The sequence below is a fragment of the Diadema antillarum genome, unplaced genomic scaffold, assembly GCF_040938485.1.
Source record: "Diadema antillarum isolate AM-2024a unplaced genomic scaffold, OU_Dant_1.0 seq00000705_RagTag, whole genome shotgun sequence".
Classification (NCBI taxonomy): domain Eukaryota; kingdom Metazoa; phylum Echinodermata; class Echinoidea; order Diadematoida; family Diadematidae; genus Diadema; species Diadema antillarum.
This window is the reverse complement of record NW_027271610.1, coordinates 552533-577428: the sequence shown is the minus strand read 5'-3', so window position 1 is coordinate 577428 and position 24896 is coordinate 552533. Positions and strand designations below refer to the sequence as shown.

The window sequence follows — 24896 nt, the reverse complement described above, 5'->3', positions numbered from 1 at the left end:
ACTGAGGAATGACAAAATTTCTGTAAAATAATCACTTCCATGTGTGTGTCTTTGAACATCGTCTACAGGTGGCGAAAACCTTCATCATAGTCGTCAGTTGACTGGGACCAAATTGCGACATATCTTGTAGGGAGCTGCTCTAGTATACAGACGGAACCATTCCCTTCGGGAGGAGAACCACAGCATAAGGGGAAGAGATCGGCCCATCAGCAATCATGACTGAAACGGTGTGGCAGGAACACATCAACCATCTCAACCGGCTCAACGTTCCGAGAATCGACCGGAACAGGCAGTCCGTACCGAAAGAGGTTCGAAACACTCATTTGGTTTCGACGGTCTGGTTTCATCAATACTGGGCTAGTCATTGGACTAGTTACTGTTACTATAGCGCTGATCTACCTTGATTCGATCAAAACATTTTAAAAGCTCGACAAATCTAAATGAAGTCAAATGTATATAAAAAAGAAATAAATCCCCTGTATCCTGTGCAAGGGTTCCAATGACTCTCCTAAATAAATGAGAAATCGAATAACGTTATGTCTCAGAAGATGATGCCAACTACGTTGTTACGTTAGACATCTTTTTGAGAATATTTCAGATATAGAATATTTCAGACAAACACAACTCGTGAATATCACTGCGTAATCCATCTACTTTCTTGATAAGAGTTAACGATAATGAATTAAACACATCACATGTCAAGGATCATGCTGACAGAATAGATGCAGGCTTCTCATCGACTTATTTTGATGCAAAGATAAAGACACATTGCTCTGTCCCTTTGATGGGCAATGCCGCAACAAAAAGATGACCCCGAAACAAAATTATGACCCTCTCTCTAATCTTTAACATTATGACATCCTACTGCCATGTAGAACTTCTCACAAAATTTGAGACTTTACTACTTATATCTGAATATCTGGAATATATATTTACTTATCCATATTTCTGTGTTTTTATCATAGGGAACAAAGGAATATGTTCGCATTAATCCGATAGCAGCCAAGCTTGGAAGAGATTTGAATTTCTTCGGCGACGTCCACACCCTCAACGACATATTCCAACGAGGAATGCGACTGTCAAGTAAGCTTGTCCGATCAACACACAGACAGGCAGACAGACACCATGTGTGTGTGTGTGTGTGTGTGTGTGTGTGTGTGTGTTTGTGTGTGTGTGTGTGTGTGTGTTTGTGTGTGTGTGTGTGTGTGTGTGTCAGGTGGAGATAGGAGGAGAGATTCTTTGACTTAATCAAATTACTTTTATTTATGTAATTTATGAAAATCATGAAATTGAATCGTGAAATATGACAACAAAGATCGGAGGATCCTCTCCTGCACCTACATTCGAAAACACAATGTGAATCGTTATTTTGTCGTGTTTTTTTTTTAACCTTTCACAAAGCGGAATAGCTTTATCAGTTTTACGAAAGAATGATTTTTATACATACATGTAGTTATATCGTTCGATCCCCCCCCCCCTATTTATTCTTCGCTTACCTGGGACCACTTCCCCTACAATAATAGCAGAAATGCAACCACTGTCTGAGTTTCTCTGAGTAATCATTAGACACTGATGGGGCTATTGTATCGTAGATTGAACTGAATGCTTATTCTCTTCATACAAAAAGAATCTTTGAAGATTGTTTAGTCACGTAATGTATACATCTTTTCCTCCCCATTACACATCTTCTGCAGATAATGGACCCTGTTACGGCTGGCGTCCGAAGCCAGACGCCCCCTACAGATGGGTAACATACCAACACGTGAGCTCATATTACTTTGTTTTCCACGCCCACACTGGAACCCCTAGTTGTTGTTTTTTACAGTACATTATGTTCCGCCTTCACTATTTAACTTCATCTCAATGATAATTACCTAAATCAATGCTGTAGACAGGAAACTGTTCAACCACAACTAATAGATATAGATGATATCTCTTTGTAAGCGTTAATTAAAAAGGAGGTTGGGTGAGGCAAGATGAGTGCATAGGCAGATTCTATTGTCTCCATTCATAAATCCCGTAGCTTAAGTGCGCAAAGATGACGTCTTATAATTCAATAGATAAGTTAATAAATATTTACTTCGTATATTCTCTCTCATGGGTTCACCGATCAGTAACATCTCTGAGATTGCCATATTAAGAATTTACCTCATTCAAAACCGATAGGCAGGGCGTAGAAATGTCATGGATAATAAGGAAAATAGTGGTAGATATAGTAACACGACCGTTCGGGCAATAAAAATAGTATCTTTTGGCAATTATAAACTGTAGTTTTAGGACAATTACTTTCAGCTCGGTACTTGACTTTAATTTTATTCTCAAAGGGTCACTTTTATCCCAAGAGGAGAGAAAAAACAACAACACAAACCCGCAAACGAACCGAAATATAAAAACAAAACACATAACATTTTGGAGTTAACACGTTGTATATGCGTTTACTAGCTATGTTTGTGTTCAGCAGACTTCATCATTTGAAGAAGCGTTTGCAAATCGATCTGCTTAAGAACTTTTGGTAGCTAGTTATAAAACATCTTTGAATTAACTATTTGTGTATTTCATGTAAATAGTAAACAGTTTACTTATTTGTTAATGAGTTATCGCAACAAAGTTATCCTCATGTATAGGAGGAAAAAGTTTTAAAACGTTACTCCAGAGCTGCAAACCCTCAAAGGTAAAATACCACTGAAAATGGAGATTTACAACAGTTTGATGTGAGGAATGGTAAGAAGTGTCAGAAAGTAGGAGAATCATATGTATCATGTCCTAAACTTTGCTCCTCAATTTTAATTCGAAGAATATGTATATCCCTCAAAACTTGAATTATGTATAGCAAACTTTGACCTACTTGCAGGTGTACGAAAGAGCGGCAAACTTTGGATCCGGTTTGATTCTTGACGGAGTCACTCCAGGCCAAGACACGCTCATTGGACTGTACTCACAAAATAGAATCGGGGTAAGTAGCCAAGAAGGAAACATAATACATGTATACCAAGAATCTAGTGATGTTGGAGGGAACCATCTTCCTTGAATGAAAACTAGAGAAAGCAGCTGAAAAACTTTTATTATGCAGTCAATGCCATTGCCTCTCTGAGTTGCAGTGGCGGGAGGAGAAATACAAAAATTAGATGTTGCTTCATATCTATCTTTCCCAGTGTGACATATTCTTTACTTATCTCTTGTTGCATGCAAATATATCCGTTTAACCGGGTTAAAAAAAATCTAAAAAGACTTAAATTATTGTTGTTGATTTTTTTATTTGTACACGATGAAATTTTTAAGAAAAGGTGTAATCAATCAAAGGCTGCCATTGCTCGATATGTTCACATTGCGTTGTGGCGTCTTGGAGATGCCGTCACACATGGTCTCCCTCGCTTGGATGCCTTCTAAAGGCTACTTTACCCTATTAAGCTGGGAAATTCGTCACCTTTGTGTATACTGTCAAAATATGCCAGATCTAGCAGACACGTTATTGACGATTTGATAGGCCCTTCCGACTCCCCATGTTCCTCAACGTAAAATTAGATGTTTATTCTGGCTTTGTATTGTGATGTGCGAGTTTATTTTACGTTTATCCCGCATAATACGGAGAAGTAGGGTTTTGAATACAGAGCGTGTATGATTCTGAAGGCTATAGAGAAGACTCTTATTGTATTATACTCTCAATATGTGGGTCAAGTTTGATCACGTTTTACAAACAAACAGACAACAGCGGAGTATATCCATCTGTAACTCAGTTAACATTTTGCTCTGTTGTGATAATTCTTCATAAACATTTTGATCAGTTTTTCTTCTCTTTCCATCTATCTTTCCCTTACAGTGGAGTATTACGGAGCAGGCTTGTAATCGCTTCTCGTTCGTTCTCGTACCCCTCTATGACACCTTGGGTCCCGACGCCTGCAAGTTTATCATCAACCAGGGTAAGATGGTTGTTGCTACATCGATGCATAATATTCAGTCAGCGCTGTACTTGTGTAGTAAGGCGAAACCAAAAAGGTTACGTATCGGAAATAATTATTCAACCTCCTTGGTAGAAACAGTCCACGCATTACATTGTAAGATCAGATCGCGTAAAATTTATAGGCATTTCAATTTTTATCATGATCAATACAAACGGTCGATCTCATGGATTACATGAGGATGCTTGATCGTATCAAGTGGAAAGGGAAAGGGGCTAGAGGGAATGTTTGTACGATAGCCCACCATGCACTGCGAGCTCTAGATATTTGTGTTCACGCTTCTTATGGATATGCTCTGATATCAACGGTGTAGGCAGCGAATTCCCAACAGAACAAGAAAACAACATAAGCAGTAGAGAGAAAGACGGAGAGAGAAGAGGGTGGGCGGGAGAGAGATTTATATTATGTCTGTGATACAAATATGCTTGTTAATGTTCAGTCAACATTTATTACAATGAAGTACCACAATCTTTAAGATTTCGAATGATGTTTACAGTGTTGTCATGAGGCAAAACACCTCAAACTTCGAAAAGAGGGCACCAAAACAGACACAGATACACACTCACACACCCTTTTTCTTTGGAGAAATATAACACCATTAAGAAAGAGATGATAATCGGCGTTGTCCGTGTCATCGAAAAGATGCTTCCAGGACTTCCTGTCTAACATTCCTGTTTTTAACGAACAATTCGTGTGCAGCCGACATCAATACGACCGTCTGCGACACCGAAAAGCGCGCCAAACTTCTCCTCGATCAGTCAGCCGACATGCCCGGCCTGAAGCGGATCGTTGTCATGGGAACCATCTCCGAAGAGCTGATGGCTGAGGCGACAGGGAAGAACGTGAAACTTATGCAGTACAGAGAAGTCGAGGTAATGGCCTCGTGGTCCTTTCTCACCCGACGTTAAGGCATACGATGAAGATGGTGTTTAAGTTTGTGAAATTATTTTGTAATAATCATTTGAAACACTAAAGTCTGAGTAACGGGAACGATGAACAGTAATGCTTAAACAACTGTACAAGATGATATGAGGAGTTTTAAGTTCATCAAAAGAATGTGTATAATTTATGAGAATATGAAAATATCACAATAATTGGTAGGGTGACAAAAATGTTCTCAGTTAGCATACGTGTCCCAAATACAAAGTTTCTTGTAAGACTTCATAAAGCCCTACCAAAGGGGCGTCAGGTCATACGATGTGTCAAACAGTTTGTTCCATGTACCTACGATTTTGTCAACGACAAACACATATTTGTGTTGTTTTCATTACGTCTATTGATGACATTTTCATACATTTGCCAAGAAAACATCGCTTTGTTAGCCTTCATGTTGCATTCTCTTGAATGGAGGAATGCAACGTTGCAACCTTCAAATCAGGGGAAATGGAAATTCAGGCGACAGCATATACCAGTGTCATTTCATTGACATCACAGCGACATATCTGTGTGTGCTAGTCAGTAAATGCTCGTCACACGTTTTTAAAGGAGCGATCTTTTATAGAGGGCAAGTTGATCATGCAAAATCTTCTTTTACTTCTTTTTTTCTTTGCAGAAAATGGGATCCCAGGATCGGCAACCCGACGTGGTAGGTTTTTTAAAAGCCCATGATTATTTGTATTGTCTTCTACAAAAGAGAAATGGGAAAGAACAGCCAATAGAATTAGAACCATGAAATGTAAATGTCTTCAGTACAACAATTCAAATTGTATAATGCATCACAGTTATTCACTGAGTCACTAAGCTATTCACACATTGCGACTGTGAGAGCACTTGGACCTTTAATGAATGTTAAATTTGCAGATGACCCTGCAAATTGGCAAGCATAACAAAGTCATCTCGTATTTTAGATTCAAATAATAGTACTCCATCCATGATAAACCCACTAGTCATTATAGAGTGCGTTACCATGGTGATATTACTTAACAATTTCCGACTTTTGCGAAAGAAAATAATCAGCTGAAAAAAAGAAAAGTCGTATTAGGCATAAGAAAAAAAAGTACCCCGCAAAGTGGAGTAGATCTTATCAGCTATACCACCATGCGGAAATATCGCCGAAAAATAATGCAAACTCATATTTCTTTCTTCAAACTTCCTCGTCACAATCTTGTCCTTGTTCCTCCGTGCCCCTCCCCCACCATTCCACTTCCCCATCGCATTGTTTAGCTGCCGAAAAAGGACGACCTTTGCACTGTGTGCTACACCAGTGGAACGACCGGAAACCCCAAAGGCGCCATGTTGACCCACTGGAACGTCACCGCCAACGTTGGCGGGGTTCTTACCATGCTTCACGTAAGTACTTTGTTTAACTTTCGACTAGTGCCTAAAATGTACCCGTATGAAATAGTTCTAGGACAATTATCCACTGGACAATAACCCCAGACCCTTCCCCTGACCCCGACCTTTCTCATAATCCTGAACTTAATCCTTACCCTAACCCTAACCCAAACTCTAACCCAAACTCTAACCCTAAATCTAACCTAACCCTATTCTTTACTCTATAATCTTATCACTAACCAGTATTTAGCCGGGGGTGATTGTCCTCGGGAATAATTACCCTGATACGGTATGAGATAAAATGAATTATACAGTGTACTCCCGTTATAACGAAGTTCTCGGGATCCGTGATTTTCTTTCGATAAATAGAAATCTTAATATAACTAATCAGCATAACGTATAAAGATATAATTAAATGATAATTTTGAGCGCTACATTTTGATTTCGTTGTAACGAAAATGTTGTAATAACCGTGTTCGTTATAAAGGGAGTGCACTGTATCTTTATATGCCACCCCTTATCATACAACATCATCGACAGCAAGTTTTGCGACTTTCTTAACTTTCAGTACGAAATCGTTATCATGATAACATTTGAAACCGAAATATGATTAACTGGCCCTGTCGGTAAGATTTTATGGCTGTACTCCCATGAAGAGGTCTCGTTTCTATAGACCCAATGGTCCGAATTCACAAAGGGGGTGCAATCTTAAACCATGGACAAACGTATGGGGCGCCAAGTGTCGCATGGCCTATTTTAATATTAATAATAATAATAATAATTGTTTTGGATATAAACTCCAAATTTTATTGTCCAAGAATGGAAATTCATTTTGCTCAATTGATCGTGGGCCCGGCAGCCACTGAGCAGCGCCAGATCGACGTTGCTCTAACCTTTTCAACTGTTGAACGGCAAACAAGGTAGTAGCAACTACCATCTTTTAACGTCTTTTGGTATGACGCGGCCGGGGTTTGAACCCACGACCTCTCGATTGTGAGGGCAGCCGCTCTACTCACTGAGCCAACACATCGGTCGGTTTTGATACGAAATCAGTAATTTTGTTACGAAATGTTAATATTTCGTCGACGAAATGATCATTTCGTTAACGAAATGGTCATTTAGTAGATAAAATGACTGATTTTGTAACGAAATAGGCCATGCAACACTTTGCGCCCCATACAAAATTACGGTATTTGTCCATGGTCTAAACCATGGACAAAGATTGTACCACCTTCGTGAATTTGGGCCAGTGAGACCAGGTGAGTAGAGCCGTATGTCGTCCCGTTGAACTCTTATGGACAAACAAGAACAGTATATGAATAATACACATCGTGCTTTGAGAGTTGGAACGAAGACGTTTGCGTTATCATGTGGTATAATTTGCGTATATAAAATATACTATGTATGATATATCGTTATATATTATACGAATAATTTATGAGTTGTGAGTGCATAGGGCACGAATACCGCACGAGGCGCGAGATAAGCCACTGGTCTAATCAACAAGGCGCGTAGCGCCGCGTTGAATAGACCAGTGGCGAATCTCGCGCCGAGTGCGGTATTACGTGCCCCAATGCACGAACAAAATCATAAATTATTCGTTTTATACAACACCTTGTCCACAATCACAGTACTAAATTAGTGACCGCTAACTCAGGAAGGCCCAAAAATAAATGTAACAATTAGGCCGAGAATTGTAAACCACCCTGTGTACTGCTTTCAAACACTCGTCATGATTCGACCACACAGTCACAGGTATCACAAACTCCGCAGGGTCTATACCCATTCTACGCTAACGTTAGATCGAGTTAGGCCTGACTGTTAAGCCTACCTGAGATGTCGGTAGATCTAGTAGTAGGTCTAGACTTTCTCTATTTCCGAAAATGATTTTGTATAAAAACACAGAAAAATAATCAAATTACGGTTTCTCAACTTGAAATGAAGTCTTGATTTTGGGATCACTGTGGTCCACGTAGCAGATCAGAGTCAAAACTAAAAACACAGCAGTAGGTAGGCAGGCCGCAATACATGCAACTAGCTAGGTAAAGTAGCTGCGCGTACACGTACACGTTAACGTTGCAGTACTCCGCCGCGATTGGTCTGTTTACCGGCAACGCATCGCAGCGCAGCTGGCCAGCACGTACAATGTAGTTTGCTGGCGCTTTGCTGCTGTGAACCACAGAACTCTGTGAGCGGCCATGCATTAGTAGCCCCCCACGAAGCCGTGCTATAGTACCTTCGAGCCGTGCAATAGGCCCATGCCAGGGGCCTATTGTATGGCTGTCACTCTCAATGAGTTTGATAGGTATTTTCTATTGAATGTCATGTGACATGTTCTTGGCCAATCACAATTCGACATCATTCTCAGGCGTTGTATAATATGTATTAAGTATTCTATTAATATTTCATATATTATATAATGTATTGTGTATTATATATTATATAGCATATGTTATATATTATATATTATATATCATATAGTATATATTGCATATGTTATATATTATATATTACATGTTATAATATCATATAATTGTGTTGATCTTGCTTTGGCCTACCTTGCAGTGTAAAAATGTGTTAGCTTAATATAAAAGATGCAAAGGGTGCTTGCCTTGCTGGTTAACCCATTTTTACATGTCTCTTCTTGTTATCTTTGCTACTTTTTCTAGCGTGATGCACCGATCCAGAGCCAGACGCATTTCTCCTACCTCCCACTGGCCCATATTTATGAGAGATATGCTCAGGTATGTATGTGTTTGGGAAGCCAATGCCGGCTACGTCTCTGTCTCTTTACGATAGCCATCAGATTGCATAATAGTAAATACATATGTATTGCCAGCTGACACTATTTGACATAAGTTTACTAATCTTGTTCCTCTGTAAGACTTTTCAAATTTCATAATTATTATCTCATAAAGGAGAGACCAAGTCCATAGCATGGATTTTTATTGGTTGTGGCCGCATCACACAAAGAAGAAGAAAAAAAAATACCATCGGAAATAGGTCAAACCTTTTCACCAGTTTCTGCACTACGCATTACCATGGACTACCTCAAAGGTTCAGCGTATGACGTTGCTCATCTTTAGCGAGCACTAAAAGTGTCAGAGTACGAGTAAATTACCGTAAACTCAATACCACTTGTGATCTTCTTTATTTTCTTCCTGGTACCTATTTACATCAAGTATTATTCTTCTTACATGTTAGACCAGTTTCCTCTGTATGACTTCAACATAATACAGCGTAAACTGTTTTTTACCATTCTACCACTTTTTCTACGACACAGCAAAGTAATAATGGCTCGTAACTTATTGAAGTGGCAACGTTGTACATAAGATTGCTATCAAATACGATAGGCTGTACTGTACAGATGGAACACGTCGAAATGACGCCAAGGGGCTGAAGACTTTAAAATGATCTCGAATCACTTCGTACTCAGATATTGAAGTGCGCCATCTATTGACTAATTAAGCCCCTTTTTACGATCATGTAGGATTCTGTGAGGTCTGACTGCCCGTTCTGTTCCTTTTTTTCCCGCCAGGCCCTTGTTCTTGCTCACGGTGGTCGCATCGGCTACTCGCAAGGCGACATCAAGCTGATATCAGACGACATAAAGGCACTCAGACCCTCCATCATGCCTCTCGTACCCCGAGTCATGAACAGGATGCACGATAGGGTGAGCCCTTGCACACACACACACACACACACACACACACACACACACACATAATGGTAACAGTAGTTAAGCGCAGATGAGATGACGAGCTATCAAAACTAACCAGTCAATAAGCTTATAGGGCGAAAAGACGAGAGGACGAGTTGCTGGCACTCAACCAGTCAGCTTGTATTGGACGAACAAAAGAGTAGACGGGTTGATAGTCTTGCCATCTCCTCCTCTTGTCGTCCCGTCACAGACACTTGCCGATCTCTTCAAATTGTACCATCGTCCTCATGTCTTGTGTAGTCGACATGACGAGATTTCTTAACAGGCCGTCTCGTCGTCTGCTTGTACTGAACTAGACAACTCCAAACTCTCCCTTTGATTATGTAGTGCAGACTAAGTCGACTTGCAGAATTGAAGCATCGCTATGTCTTCTCGTCTGCATTATAGAAGCTTCCTTGGGTCACTTCACAGTTGCTACATCATCATCATGTCGAATAAAGTCTCATGTTTTGAATTATGAATTTGAATTATGTAAATATGTGATGCTCTGCGTGGCTGCTGATGAAGCAATGAACTAATGCTTGTAAGTAAGCAACCGCTGGATCGGAGGAATGAAATCCCCTCGGAAGGGCTAGGCAATGTATAGGATAAAGTGCCTTGCTGTACGTAGCGGCCCGGGTCATCCCACGAGACCGACACCCACGACTCATACAACCCATGAGTTCGACTTTGAAAAAAGGTCAATGAGTCATGCAGTCCATGATTCATACAGCCCAGGAGTACGACACTAGGCAAATGAGGCCCATGAGTTCGACACTAGGTAAAAACAGCCCAAGAGTTCGACATTATAACTCGGTGCTTGATGTGTCGGTCTCTTGGGCCTTGTTTGCCTAGCGTCAAACTAATGGGCTGTATGACTCATGGCCTGTATCAGGCGCGCCGGAAGCAGTTTTGGATTGGGGGGGGGGGGGGGGGGCAAACATTGGAGGGGGCTCAAGATTAGACCATGCATATTTTACACAATATACACATACACACACACACACACACACACGCACACACACAGGGTCGAAACATGGGGGGAACCATAAAGTAATTTTGACGGTCTGTATGCTTGTACGTGTGTACGTGAGCACTAATGGGACTACAATACATTACGGAATGTGATACATTCAACAACGCAGACGTTGAGCAACATTGTAAGTTTTCTTTACATGGATTATGGAATGACGGTGTGAAACGATCGACAAATTATATACTGTCAGCAACATAAGGTGAATGGCATAACAATAAAATGCGAGCGAGCGAAGCGAGCGAGCTTGAAAATTTTGATATTCTACAGTTCCAAAACTGGAGTTTTAATTGTAGCTATATATTTCGCTTTGGAAATAAATGGGGGCGCATCGGGCGCAACTGCTGGCAATTATTGGCAGCAACATTAGGAGAATGGCATAACGATTCAATGCGAGCGAGCGAAGCGAGCAAGCTTGAAAATTTTGACATTCTACAGTCCCAAAACTGGGGTTTGTAGCTATATCTTTCACTTTGGAAATTAATGGGGCGGCGCATCGGGCGCAACTGCTGGCAATTACTGGCAGCAACATTAGGAGAATGGCATAACGATTCAATGCGAGCGAGCAAAGCGAGCGCGCTTGAGAATTTTGACATTTTACAGTCCCAAAACTCCCGTTTGTAGCAATATCTTTCGCTTTGGAAATTAAGGGGGGGGGGGCATCGGGCGCAACTGCTCGCAATTACTAGCAGCAACGTTAGGAGAGTGGCATAACGATTCAATGCGAGCGAGCGAAGCGAGCGAGCTTGAAAATTTTGACATGTTACAGTCCAAAAGCTCCCGTTTGTAACTATACCTTTCGCTTTGGAAATTAAGGGGGGTGGGGCATCGGGCGCAACTGCTGGCAATTACTGGCAGCAACATTAGGAGAGTGGCATAACGATTCAATGCGAGCGAGCGAAGCGAGTGAGCTTGAAAATGTTGACATTTTACAGTCCCCAAACTCCCGTTTGTAGCTATATCTAATTTTCGCTTTGGAAATTAAGGGGTGGGGGCATCGGGCGCAACTACTGGCAATTACTGTCAGCAACATTAGGAGAATGGCATAACGATTCAATGCGAGCGAGCGAAGCGAGCGAGCTTGAAAATTTTGACATTCTAGAGTCCAACAACTGCCGTCGTAACTATGTTTTTCGCTTTAGAAATTAAGGGGGAGGCGCACCGGGCTCAACTGCTGGATGCGAGCAAGCGAAGCGAGCGAGCTTGAAAATTTTGACATTTTACAGTTCAAAAGCTGCCGTTTGTAGCCATATTTTTCCCCTTTTATTCATATATATATACATATTTATTTCATTTTCTTTGTTTATTCATTTATTTTTATTATTATTATTATTTTTTTTTTTTTTGGGGGGGGGCTTTTTTTGGGGGGCAAAAATGCGTTTTGCCCCCCCCCCCACTTTTTGGATTGGGGGGGGGGGGGCGGCGGCCGCCCCCCCTGCCCCCCCACTTCCGGCGCCTATGGCCTGTATGACTACCGGGCTGTATGATTCGTGGGAGTCGAACTCGTGACGTGCACCCGCTGTAGCCGGGCGACTCGAACCACTGACCTCGTAATTAACCATCGAACCACAATAGCTTCTTCTCCACTGCTTACCAGTGCGATTTTCGCTCATAAAAATATGTTGCTCCGTCGATTTACAAATCGTTTATTTGTGACTTTTTTTTCTTTGGTTTTTGTTTGATATACCGTGATATTATGTTTGTTCATCTTTAACATTTTGAACACTCATATTTCTGTAAACCGTTTCTAAATATCATGACTCTGTGGTAAAACAAAACAAAACAAAACAAAACAAAACCAACAAACACAAACCTATCGGGCAAGTCTATGTAACTTTAATGTAATATTCACCCGTTTCCCTTTAAACTTTCAATTTTTCCTTTCAGATTCTACTTGGAGTGAGTCAAAAGGGAAAATTGAAATCCAAGGTTTTCCACTACGCGTACAAGAAGAAATTGGCCTTGCTCATGAGGTGACTTAAGATGTTTCAGGAATTTTTACATTTACCTGTCTATTTCCTAATAAGATATATCCAACTTTGCATAATATTTTTTCAATTTCACTTTCAAATGAAATTTTATTTCCAAAAGTACATATTTGTTGATACAAGTTCAATGGAAAAAATACAATGTATACAACAACAGATGTATACCAATTTCAAATGTCTAATTTATCGATTTCATGCTGTAGATTAATATCGATTCATCATATTTCATTTCTTTTTGTTTGTGTTTTAATCGTACTGAAGCTTTAGCCATTCTGTTTTATCATATTGTAGCAAATAAATTATGCACTCTCATTTTTTTTTCAGATAGGAGGTTTAAGGACTACCACATGTCACTTGATTTTGGTATTGTTACCATTTTCTTCGTTAAAAAAAAAGAAATGTTATAGCTGGCACACAGATCAAGAGACGAATATAACTAGGATGAAGACGATCTGACCTTGTAAACGATATTACGGTCAAATTGCGTCATCAGCCTCATGTATGCCAATTTTTAGCTTTGTAATGCAATCGATTTTATGCCCCGGGGCAATAGTATCAATATCTTGCCTAAATAAAAATAAAAATTGACCCAAAAAAAAAAACACACAAAAAAACTATGCTGGTTGAAAGTCCATTGGATGCACAATTGACAGAACAAGGATACTTAATAAATCACTTCATGAATTATTCTTTAGTGTTTTTCGATCTCATGTTCTTGAAGAGCACTTTGAAATGTTTTAACTCGATATATAGGCCGGAATGGAAGGGCAAGCGTTAGCTCAAATGATTCCAAATTATCTAAAAATCAACCCATCAGTTACGGATTTTGGATGCTGTACATGTACAACAGTTGTGACTATGAATACAGCAGGCAACGGGCTGATTTAAATGTTTAAAGAAGCCTTTCTGTACGTAATCAGAGAGTATTTTGTTACTGTTGCCTCGAGCCCCCTTTCGTAAAGTTGATATGAAGATAGATTGTTGAAGTTTTAAAAAGGAGACATTTTCAAAATGCACTCTGATCGTGACTGGCTCCAAGTCCAGTTACAGAAAGAAGAGGGAAAGAAGAAGACGGAGAAGGAAAAGGAGAAGAAGAAGAAGAATGAAAAAAAAAACCACAATTGTACAGTGAAATCTTCTGCTTCAAACACATTGAGAGTGCAATGAACACAGTACTTTTCCTTTATTTTTACATGTTTTCCCTATAGGATTATGCCAAAATGATAATTTCCCCTTTTCAAAGTGGGAGGTGGTAAATATAAATGACAAAGCCTAATGTCTTGAATGTTGACTGTTCCACAAATCTCCATCTTATTCAATACCAGGGGCAACACTCGAAATGACACGAAGTGGGACAAGGTCTTCCGACCTGTGCGGGTAAGTTGCCGCTGTGGCATGGTATAAGTTTCCGCTCCTTACACCCTGATGATGTTGTTGTCTTGAGGAGTGAGGGGGTGCGATTCAAGAGTATCTGTTATTGTATACTAGAACAAAGTAAGTCACTAGACGTCGCTGTTGATTCTCAAGTCTTGTTATTAACGTCAGTGCATTTAAGAAGTGTGTAGGCCTACATATCACAATGGAATGTTATTAAAACAAAAGTGAGCAAAACAATAGGATTGTTAAAGGGATAAGTGTATATGGAGTTGGAACAATTTAGGGAACAGCATATGCGGCAGTGGTATCAATGTGTTTAGTGCTGCAATTGTAACAACACGGATTAGTAGGAAGCCGGTGGATCATACATCCATGATCCATACACAAAATTCGATTTGTAACTACCATTATCCATCTTCAGGTTTTGTTTATTTTTTTTCCTCGGCTGACTTATGTTGCTGCACACAATCCACTTCTGTCGGCAAGAATGGTTTCATAACATGTGTCGGGCAAATTTCATAACAATCTCGTTGTATATGACGTGACGATGAATGTGTGTTAGGCGAGGCATTGCCGCTTACTGAATTTACTGAATGCATCCGTGTGCTCTCTTTATGTTATTTTTAGGAGATGTTCGGCGGGAACATCAGCTTCTTGACGACCGGTTCCGCGCCAACTACCGAGGAAGTCAAGAACTTCTTCCGGGTTGTTCTAGGGGCTACGGTAAGGTTTTACTGTGTCTTGTGTGCTGTTTTTCATGATTATATGAATATATCTCACAATACATTACCCATATCAATTCAACGGTACTTAAAATTCATCAGTAGATCCAACTGAGATCTAGGGCTGCGTTTATCAACTTTCTCCTGTTTGAAACGGCTTTCGAAAGCCCTTTCCAAAGCCCTTTCCAAAGCCCTTTAGAAACGGCTTCCAAAATAGTTGCGTTTATCAACTCTTCGCGAACACGATAACTGCACAGCTACATTGCGCAATTCGACTCGAGGAGAAGAGGTCATATAAGACGTGCACTGTTTGAAACTGCAGTACAATACTACAAAGCCGTTTCAAAACAGCTTTGCGTTTATCAACTTCAAAAGGCTTTTACAAACAGGTTTCTAAAAACCTGTTTAGGAAACCTGTTTAGGAAACCTGTTTGGAAAGCCACAAATTTGCGGCTTTCGAAAAGGCTTTCCGAGAGGGCTTTCAAAATAGCTTTGCGTTTATCAACTCGTAAGAATTCCTTGAAAGCTGTTTGGAAAACCTGTTTCTGCCGAGAAAAAGAGTTGATAAATGCACCCTAGGTGAGGCATGCGGCTGGTTATCATTCTTAATTCTCTGCCCCGAAAAGGAATATACGCACATCAAGGGTTGAAGAATTGGTCCGCTGGGTAATTTAGCTTGTGTCTGCCTGAACCGCCATGAAGTCTGCGTGGCAAGCGGTGAAGGCGTTGGCGTCCCGTGCCAGTGACCTGGGTTCGATTCCCGGCGGGGACTAATTTTTCAACTCTTTTTCCAGAAAAGGATGAACAGTAATTCAGAGCTACGCACCATCTTTTCCTTCTTCATATTATATATAAATGCAACTGTATTCTTTCTCTGGTATGTGTTTGTTTGTTGTTATTCATTTTCTTCTCTGTTGTCATGTTTAAACATGTGTAATATATATCTTTCTTTTCATTTTTGAAGCGCCATGAGCCCTGAAACGTGGGTCTGTGCGCTATACAAGAAGCCACTATCATATATATATATATATATACCAGTATGGAGAAAGAGACAAATTTTCATGGGGGTACTGTGGTCAAAAGTTGTGGTTCTGTAATTAAGCAATAGGAACGGCCTTTTCTTTTGTGTGTGTGTATAGTGCGATAGTTTGCCACTGCAGAAGAGAAAATCGTTGATTTAGGGAGGTGCTATTATTAAAGGGGGAAGACGGTATACTCGGCGACCCGGGGTGTTAGGCCTACTGAAGACAAATACAAACGCTCCGGCGCTGGGGTGAAAAACGATCGCTCGGTGGCTTTCATTAGAATTGTTTGGCCTATTTTCTGAGGCCAGTCTGTGCAAATTAACACAGGAGTGACATTAGAATAAAGGGGGAACAGCAGGCGCAGCGTTTCAGACTCGGCGTCTGGAAATTACGACGAATATATCCTCCCTAACCGAAAGTCGATGATACGATTTCACTAATTTCCCAAAGACACAAATCATTTGCGTAAATGGGTCGTGTCAGAAGGAAACAGCATCATTCGCCCCCCCCCCCCCCCCCGTCTCTCTCTAGCTAACCGTCTCCCTATCACACTTGTTTTCATCTTTCTTTCGGGGGATAAAATCCGATTTTCACTGGATATGCTTGCATCCTTTTGCCAAAATTTTGTTGTTGTTGCTTTTTTCACTTCGATGGTTACTTTTTAGTACAACCATTAGTGTGTGTCACATAATGTAAGCTTGAGAATGATGATGTTGCTCGTTCATCAAGTTTTTGTCATCTGGACTGCCTGTGGTTTTTGTTTGTTCGTTTGTTTGTTTGTTTGTTCTTTTTTGTTTTGTTTTGTTTTTGTTTTTGCTCTTAGAGCTCACCTGAGCCAAATTCTCAAGTAAGCTATTTAGATCATTCATCATCCGTCGTGATTCGTGCGTATTGCTTAAACTTTTTACATCTTCAGCTCCTTCTTGAAAACGCCATGACGGATTTTCATGAAAATTGGCAGGTAGTATCCCTCGGGTGAAAGGATCTCCATTAGTTCAAATGGGCACCATATCCCCCCCCCCCCCCCCCCCGGACGCGCCCCGGCCGAAACCTCAAAATTCTGGAATCTTTACAAATCTTCTCTAGAACCAGAAGTTATAGAAATTAGTTTGTCCTGTGAGTTAGTATTGTTCGTAGTGGATCTTGGGGTGTGTCCTCGGGGTCGGGATCAAAATACGGTCCAATTACTATATTTTTAGCTTCTTGAAAACTCATGACGGTTTTTCACCAAACTAGACAGCTAGCATCCCTATAGAGTGACTAAAATTTGACTTTTTAAAGTGTTCAGTATGACCCCTCTCCCCCTCGACCTAAAAGCCTCCAAATTAAAGACTAAAGACTGTCGGAATGTGTGGATGGTAATCTTGCGATACTCCGGAGAGCGCGTGACCCTCGGGTCCTTTGTTTTGTTTTGTTGTTTCGTTTTTTCAAGTACGCAATGTGTGAAATATTTGTATTACCCCATCTGGCATTATTCTATTTCACTGTCCCATTCGTGCGTACACAAAATGCAAAACAAAACGAAGCAAAACAAACTTTGGGACTTGATTAAATTGACTCCTTCCAATCTCATCGCTATATTCTTGATGTATGTTATGAGATTGTGACATTTATCGAGCGATTTTTGTTTTCTTTGTATTCCCTTCTTACACGGACCGTCTTGACCAAACATGAAGCTCCTGGAGGGTTACGGTCAAACCGAAACGACGGCAGTGATTACCCTGGGCTTACCGGGAGATCTCTCCCCTGGACACGTTGGGTCCGTCATTCCCACCGTGGAGATGAAGCTTGTGGACGTTCCAGATATGAACTACTTTGCAAAGGACGGAAAGGGGGAGGTAAGAAGCCTCTCTCCCTTCCCCCCTCTCATTCTCTATGTAGTAGCAGCAGTAGAAATGATAGTAATAGTAATAGTAGTATACTAGTAGTAATATTCAGAAGTAGTAGAAGTTAATACATTTGCGGTAGTGGTCGTAGCATGGTAGTAATAGTGGTAGTAGTATTAGTAGTAGCAGTAGTAGTGGTAGTGGTAATGATAGTGATAGTGGTTGTTGTAGTAGCTAGTAGTGGTAGAAGTGAAGTACTAGTAGTAGTAGTGAAAGTAGTTGCAATAGTAGTACTAGGAGTGGTAATCCTAGTAGTAGTAGTAGTAGTGAAAGTAGTAGAAGTAAATAGGCCTATAGTGTGGAGTGGTAATAGTAGTGGCAGTAATTGTGGTAGTAATATTAGTGGTAGTGGTAGTGGTAGTAGAAGTAATAGAAGTGGTAACAGTAGTTGTAAATAAAATGTGACGTTTGTACCTGTACTTAAAAAAGAAAAAAAAACACGATACGCCTGTCTTCCAACCATCACAGCAATTACTAGGACAGCTTCCAGTATAACACTTCCTCATTTCATGACCACCGCTTCCCTCGTACGCCTACAGCCAAGATCACCGCCTGATACTTCTTCTGCAAACACATGGGATAATTTCCACTCTCACCACAACCACTTAGTGCTTTCACTAATCTTACATGGTCGATATTTACTCAGTCAACTGCCGCCACTCCTCTTCTGAAAACTCTCCCCACTCTAGTCGTATACTCCTACCACTACAACTGTCATTTATTATTGTCATTATTTCTTCCTCCCCGCTACGGTAAATGTTTCTACTACTCTCGCTTCTCCGCTACCAAAGTCGCGATCACGTTTCACACTCACTCTGCCTCTGCTTGCTCCTTAGATCTGTAGCCGAGGTAGCACCATCTTCATCGGCTACCTCAAGGACGAGGCGAAGACGAAGGAGACGTTCGACGAGGACGGCTGGATGCATTCTGGTGACATCGGTCAGTGGCTTCCGGTAAGGATTTCTGTGGTCCAGACGCTGCAGGCTGGCAATTCAAAATTGCAGTCTTTTAAACCAAATCAATGTTATAGTATAATCCATAGAATAGAATGAGGGCTGAAAAATAGTCATGGTAATCCACGGACTACTTTCTTTGTTTGTTTCACTACCACGTGCCAATAAATATAACCCCGAACTTTTAGTTTGCGTACAGACTTTTCCAGCACAAAGCTGCAGAAAGCTTTTACTCTGGTGCAACTTGAAAATATTTCGATAGGCATGAGATACAAGAGTCGGGCACATTTTGAGTCGGTCTGCTTGTTTGCATTTGTGTGTTCGTGTGTGTATGTGTGAGAGAGAGAGAGAGAGAGAGAGAGAGAAAGAGAGAGAGGGGGAGATAAATCTTCGATTGATCGTACTTTTTACCACACACGGTCGCACCTATACGCGCATTTTACAAAATATCTGTTTGATTCATCGTCGATCTCCAGAATGGCCAGTTGAAGATCATTGACCGGAAGAAGCACATCTTCAAGCTGCAGCAGGGAGAGTACGTGGCCCCGGAGAAGATCGAAACCATCTACCAGAAGAGCGAGATGGTGGCTCAAATCTTTGTCCACGGCGACAGCTTACAGGTGGGTGTCAATTTGCAATCATTAGTAGGTGAACAGTTATAAAAATATTTCATCTGTAGGGAAAGAAACAAAAATGAACAAACCTCCTTGATTCTTTGCAATAACATAAACAGGTAGGGAAATGATACACATCACATAGCGCAAAAGGTCAGTTCCGGTCAATATTATCAGTGATTAAGGATTGTCTTCACACCAAGCAGGCACGGCGATGCGGTGCAACTCGCCAAAAGCATAATGACCTCGAAGCCTCATTTGCATAAAGTAGACAGCTTGTGTACGCAAAACCGCTGGGGAAGTAGTGCAGGACAATCGCAATATTTCACCTCAGAAGCCATCAAATGATTAAAATCTATACAGCAAATTGAAGAAGAAACTATTCTCTTACTCGCAATGTTCGTTATTTTGGATTTTATTGAGGATAAACCTGTGAAAATAACGTCGAAACTTAATTTCCAAAACAGAAATTTGGTCTCAAAAGAAGTGTTATTTTGTCACATTTTCCTTCATTGCCCAAAAATGAAACTTCAGTATATGACTTATGGTAGTATATCCATATTGTGTTCTAAATATCTTTTCTATATATGGCCAGAATAATCGAGATCACTGTCACTTGTGACCCACGTAAAATCCATAGAGTAAGCAGTACGCAGTTCGATATATCGGTTTTCGTGCTGCGTGAAACAGTTGAAGCACATTGTACGGTTCCTCTCTTGCCCACTCATGACCCTGTGGACCGAAAACCGAACCCTGTCTCATTGCGCCGAATCTGACACCGCTGATTGGCTAAGCGTGCACTGACCAGTAGAGAACGCATGCGCAGGAGGATGATCTAGTTGTGCATGTCTAGAATTTTCTCTGAAATTCGGTTGTCTTTTTTCTCTTATTTTCACCTAACTACTAATTGCGCAAACACGAAACTTCGCAGGTAGTGAGTCTGGTGTATACAGACTAGCAATATGTTAATCAAATGCGTATTCATGCTGGCGTAGACTTATGTCCAGAAAAAAAATCGTAATCCTTTCCCACGGTCGACTCAAACAGAAAAACACACATATCCCAAAAGATACATCAGCATTTTTGCCCAAAAATCATATGAATGATGATATATTTATATGAGATATATATTTGAAGTTTCAAGGGATTCGGTGGTAAAATAAGGGAGATGCGAGGAGGTGAACTTTCGAGATTTTTTTTTTCCTCCCCTCCGCACAGTGCTCGATGACCGTTACGAATTCAAAAGCTTTGGCCTCTTATCAGTGGATTAATTGCACTGTATCGCCGGGGCTGCAAGGAATAGGCATGATTTTCCGGTTCTTTTTATATCATATTGTTGTGTAGGTCCTATATCTGTTTTGACGGTCAATGCGTAATATCTGGTCCCACACTAAAGATAACGTGCCTCGGTCTAACCATGAGCGCGTGATGTCACAATATCACTGTGCAGAGAAAGATCACCTCTATAGCAAGCCAAATGTACTGTAAATCGAAAATGTTAGTTTATCGGTTGATAAGCGGAGTTTTTCGATTTATGTGACATATGGCTTGCCATACACACGTCTGTCCCGTCGATCCGAATGTATGCACGAACAAAGCAACAACAGAAGGAAAACTTTGTGCCTTATGTAGTTCTTGTATTTACTGTACCTCCCACTATAACAACACCATTGTGTAATTGTGTGTAATTGCCGACTCATGGCATACAAGCAAGTGATCTTATAGTTAAGTACTAGGTGTTACAAAAAACATTTTCCACTTTTGATCCTTAATAGTTCGAAAACTATACATCAGGTCAGTAACACTGTCATTGATATGAGTAATAGCTGAATAGTGTACATTTTTTTTTTGGAGGTGATTTGGATATGAGAGCATGAGTCAGCTTTGTTAAATGATTGATTTTAAAGTTAAGTACCAGATTTTGGTCAAATTTGAACCCTCTGTACAAAACTGAACTTTCACAAGAACCATATGTGAGTGTGTGCTTACAATGACCCTGAACAATAGACATGAATACCACGAATACCACCTTATCAGAGCTCTACTGACTAGGCTTCTGGATTCATGGTGGATTGCCTTGGGCACTGTTAGTCTGAATTCATGGTAAATGGTAAAATGCAAGCACATTACAAAAATAAGCACAAGTTTTCATGTGCTTGCATACACTACATTTCAGGATGAATAAAGACTAGCTGCGATAGTGGAATTTCTCATGAATATGTAATCGGCATTCCAATCCTGGCCATTGTATCAGGACCATTGTCGGAGTATTAGCCACACACTGCCATACACACAAATTGACCCCTGTGTAAAATCAAAATTTTGTACAGAGGGTTGAAAACAAAGCAAAATCTGAAACCTGTTAAAACTTAAGAATAAATCTTGAATTTAATGAAAATGATGTACGCTATCATTTTTGAATTGCCTCCAACAAAATTGTACACTTTTCAGCTATTACTCATATCAATGTCAGTGTTATCTGATATATAGTTTTTGAACTATTAAGGATCAAAAGTTGGAAATGTTTTTAGTAACACCCAGTATTTACAAGGTTTATTCATGGGACCATAATAAATTATGCAAGAGCTAAGGCAAAATGGAAGTAAAAACGTGTGTAGATTTTAAACTCTACAGTAACAACACATTTGTTGGTCACATGAATCATACTCTTGTAATGATAGATCTTACATCGAAGTCACTGGAAGTGGTGAGATATGACATATAGAAGATTATTGGATGTAGCAATATCTCTATGCTGACATTTAAACAGACAGAACCTTGATGTGTTAGCGAAAATAACGCGTTGCTGTTTGTTTCACAGAGTTTCTGCGTGGCCATCGTTGTGCCAGACGAGGAGATGTTGTTGCGTCACGCCAAGGCGAAAGGCTTGCCACAAGATTTTGCACAGCTCTGCAAGTCATCGGTACGTTTCAAGAAGCAAAATATAAATGATTTGTTGTTGTTGTTGTTATTGTTGCTGCTGCTGTTGATGATGATGATGATTATGTTTTCTCTTGTCAACTCCAAGAATATTTTCTCTAGAGGATTCATCAAGGAAGCTTGATGAGATTCGTAAAATGAAAAACACGTTGCTGCCGAAAACACTTGAACCAAACGTTGTCCTCTACTTACGTTTCTGTTGTGTGCGAAAGAATATCAAAAAGTTGTTAACGTATTGTTGTTGCTGTTCTTTCTGAATTCTGATACCATGCGCGGAATAACAAAGCTGAGAATTGTTTTTAATCACAAAAGATAGTATATCCAAGCTCAATTTCATAAGCCCCATAACAGATAGAATGTTAGGCTTTTTCCTAGGTCATGCAAGAGTTCGGCTTGTGATACTCCTGAACTGAAGATGATGAAGTTTGACGCCTAAAAAGCGCTCCATTATATGAATGCAATTATTTAATTGTACTTCTGTTTTATTGAATGTTTTGATAGTGAGAATAATATTCGATATGGATATCACTCCCAGGATACATGGTTTCCAAGTACAGACAAGAGAGAATTGTTGAATAGTGTCCAACTATGTGTCCGTTTGCAGCATTCTTTTATGTCGTCCTGATGGACCGCTTGCAGTGTTTAAAAAAAAAAGAGAGCTATCAACAACAACAACAACAGCAAACGCATGTCACTTCATTAGAGAGTGACGAAAAAAAAAAAAAAAACTAAACCGGAAGATAGTATTCAGATTACGGGCACTAATGTTTACGCCCTCTATATCTACTCTTCTCACTTACAGGCAGTAAAAGAGATGATCCTTAATGACATTCAGCGAGTAGGAAAGACTTCCGGCCTCAACTCCTTTGAGCAGGTACTGTATCATGTGCTAACTGCGCGTTTCGATGATAACCCTTTTGTCACATCAACCATTGCAACACGTACGAGAGTATTTACTCCATCAAAATTAAACAAAGGATCTTCATCTACAACTTTTAATGGGATGGTATAGTATTGGTGGAGATAAAAATGGGGCTTTTATTCATTTATTTTTTTTTTTTGCGAGATACAAAGAAACCACTTATGAAGTAGTGCAGTGAAATATCATTCCAAGAGGAATTCAAAGTTTTTACGATAAATATCGGTTTTAGAATGGCTGAGACATCCAAAAACAAAGTAAAACAAAGTGATCGTAATAAAAGGTTGGTCCCACCTTTTAGATTGCTCTGTTTTGGATATCTCAGCCATTTCAAACCAATTTTCATCAAATTCCTCTTAGAATTACATACTCTTTCACATTTCGTGAGGTTTCTAGTAATCTCCACAAAACTGTTAGAAACCTGAAGTTAGGTCTCAAAATAAACTATATGACCCATTTAACGTTCATTACCTGCAGCAATATGCGTACATAATTCTTTTTTTTTTCAGAGTCGTATATTAGACAAGGGTTCTCTGCTTCAAATGTCTATACTGTCGAAACTTGGTAGAATGAGTTAATTTCAGACAGAGAGCAATGCAAGGAGTTTAAACTTTTTTTTTTGCTCAAGTCTAATTTGCAGCATACATCGTAATTTCACCGTCCATATGCAAGATGTGGATGCCTGTATAACGAGATACGTATACATGAATATCTGTCATATTAATCAAATGTATGTATTTATAGTACAATATCACTTTTACCCTTTTAGTTTAGAGAATAACATCCCCTCCCAAAAAAATAACTTCCATATGCTGAAGTGTAAACGCTATAGATATAATCAGTCCCCCTCCCCTACTAGTTTCTATGACGTGCGACACATGCTGAAGTTTAATGTTTGATTTGTCAGCTCGTAGTCCGTACTGAAAAGAGAAAACCAAAAGAATCACCAGAATAGAATTAATCGTTGGTTCTCATCTACTCCCTTCCAATACAGGCCAAGGACATCTTCCTATGCTCAGAGCTGTTCTCTCTCGAAAACGGCCTCCTTACACCTACCATGAAATCGAAGCGTCCTGTGCTGAAGGAGCATTTCAAGGAGCAGATTGCAGCGATGTATAACATCAAGAAGTGAGCACCGGTCTCCTGACGATATTACATCGCACGCGCGCGCGCGAACACATGGCCTTCAGATATAAGAACGTCCATTCGGTATCACAGGGACACTTCATGACACGCTTCGTGGCTTGATATTCTATTCCTAAGTTTGTACTTACATGTTTTATACATTCATATCTACTTATGATATATAAAGAAAAATTAAAATCCTTTTTGAAGTCAAAAGTCGTAAAAGAGAGGGTTCTCTGTTAACAGACAAATAGCTGCCTATCAGAACCACCATACATCCTTCATTGAAGCAATACATCCTAGAGCGCAAGGGCTCACTTGCATGAAATGTATCAATTATCTCCATTGGATATCGACTTCTTTCCGCATGGATGGCCCAGTTCG

At 40.1% G+C, this 24896-nt stretch overlaps 1 protein-coding gene across 1 annotated transcript; it reads left to right on the top strand.

Annotated features, from left to right (window-relative positions):
• The first annotated feature begins 215 nt into the window (after nt 1-215).
• Nucleotides 216-24673, top strand: LOC139737807 (long-chain-fatty-acid--CoA ligase 6-like). The gene is made up of 19 exons (XM_071648483.1): nt 216-308; nt 966-1083; nt 1695-1762; nt 2852-2953; nt 3818-3917; nt 4656-4828; nt 5509-5541; nt 6120-6245; nt 8900-8974; nt 9769-9903; nt 12851-12936; nt 14277-14328; nt 14956-15051; nt 17752-17913; nt 18798-18914; nt 19391-19534; nt 22350-22451; nt 23271-23342; nt 24382-24673. Exons 1-19 carry the CDS (start codon nt 216-218, stop codon nt 24517-24519), a joined length of 1992 nt encoding a protein of 663 aa, XP_071504584.1. The 3' UTR covers nt 24520-24673.
• The last annotated feature ends 223 nt before the right edge of the window (nt 24674-24896 follow it).

Excerpts from the sequence above, each read along its gene's own strand:
- LOC139737807 (XM_071648483.1), top strand. The coding sequence starts at position 216 with ATGACTGAAACGGTGTGGCAGGAACACATCAACCATCTCAACCGGCTC. Across the intron at positions 1,763-2,851 it reads GATGGGTAACATACCAACAC|GTGTACGAAAGAGCGGCAAA; the intron begins GTGAGCTCATAT and ends ACCTACTTGCAG. Across the intron at positions 8,975-9,768 it reads TTTATGAGAGATATGCTCAG|GCCCTTGTTCTTGCTCACGG; the intron begins GTATGTATGTGT and ends TTTTCCCGCCAG.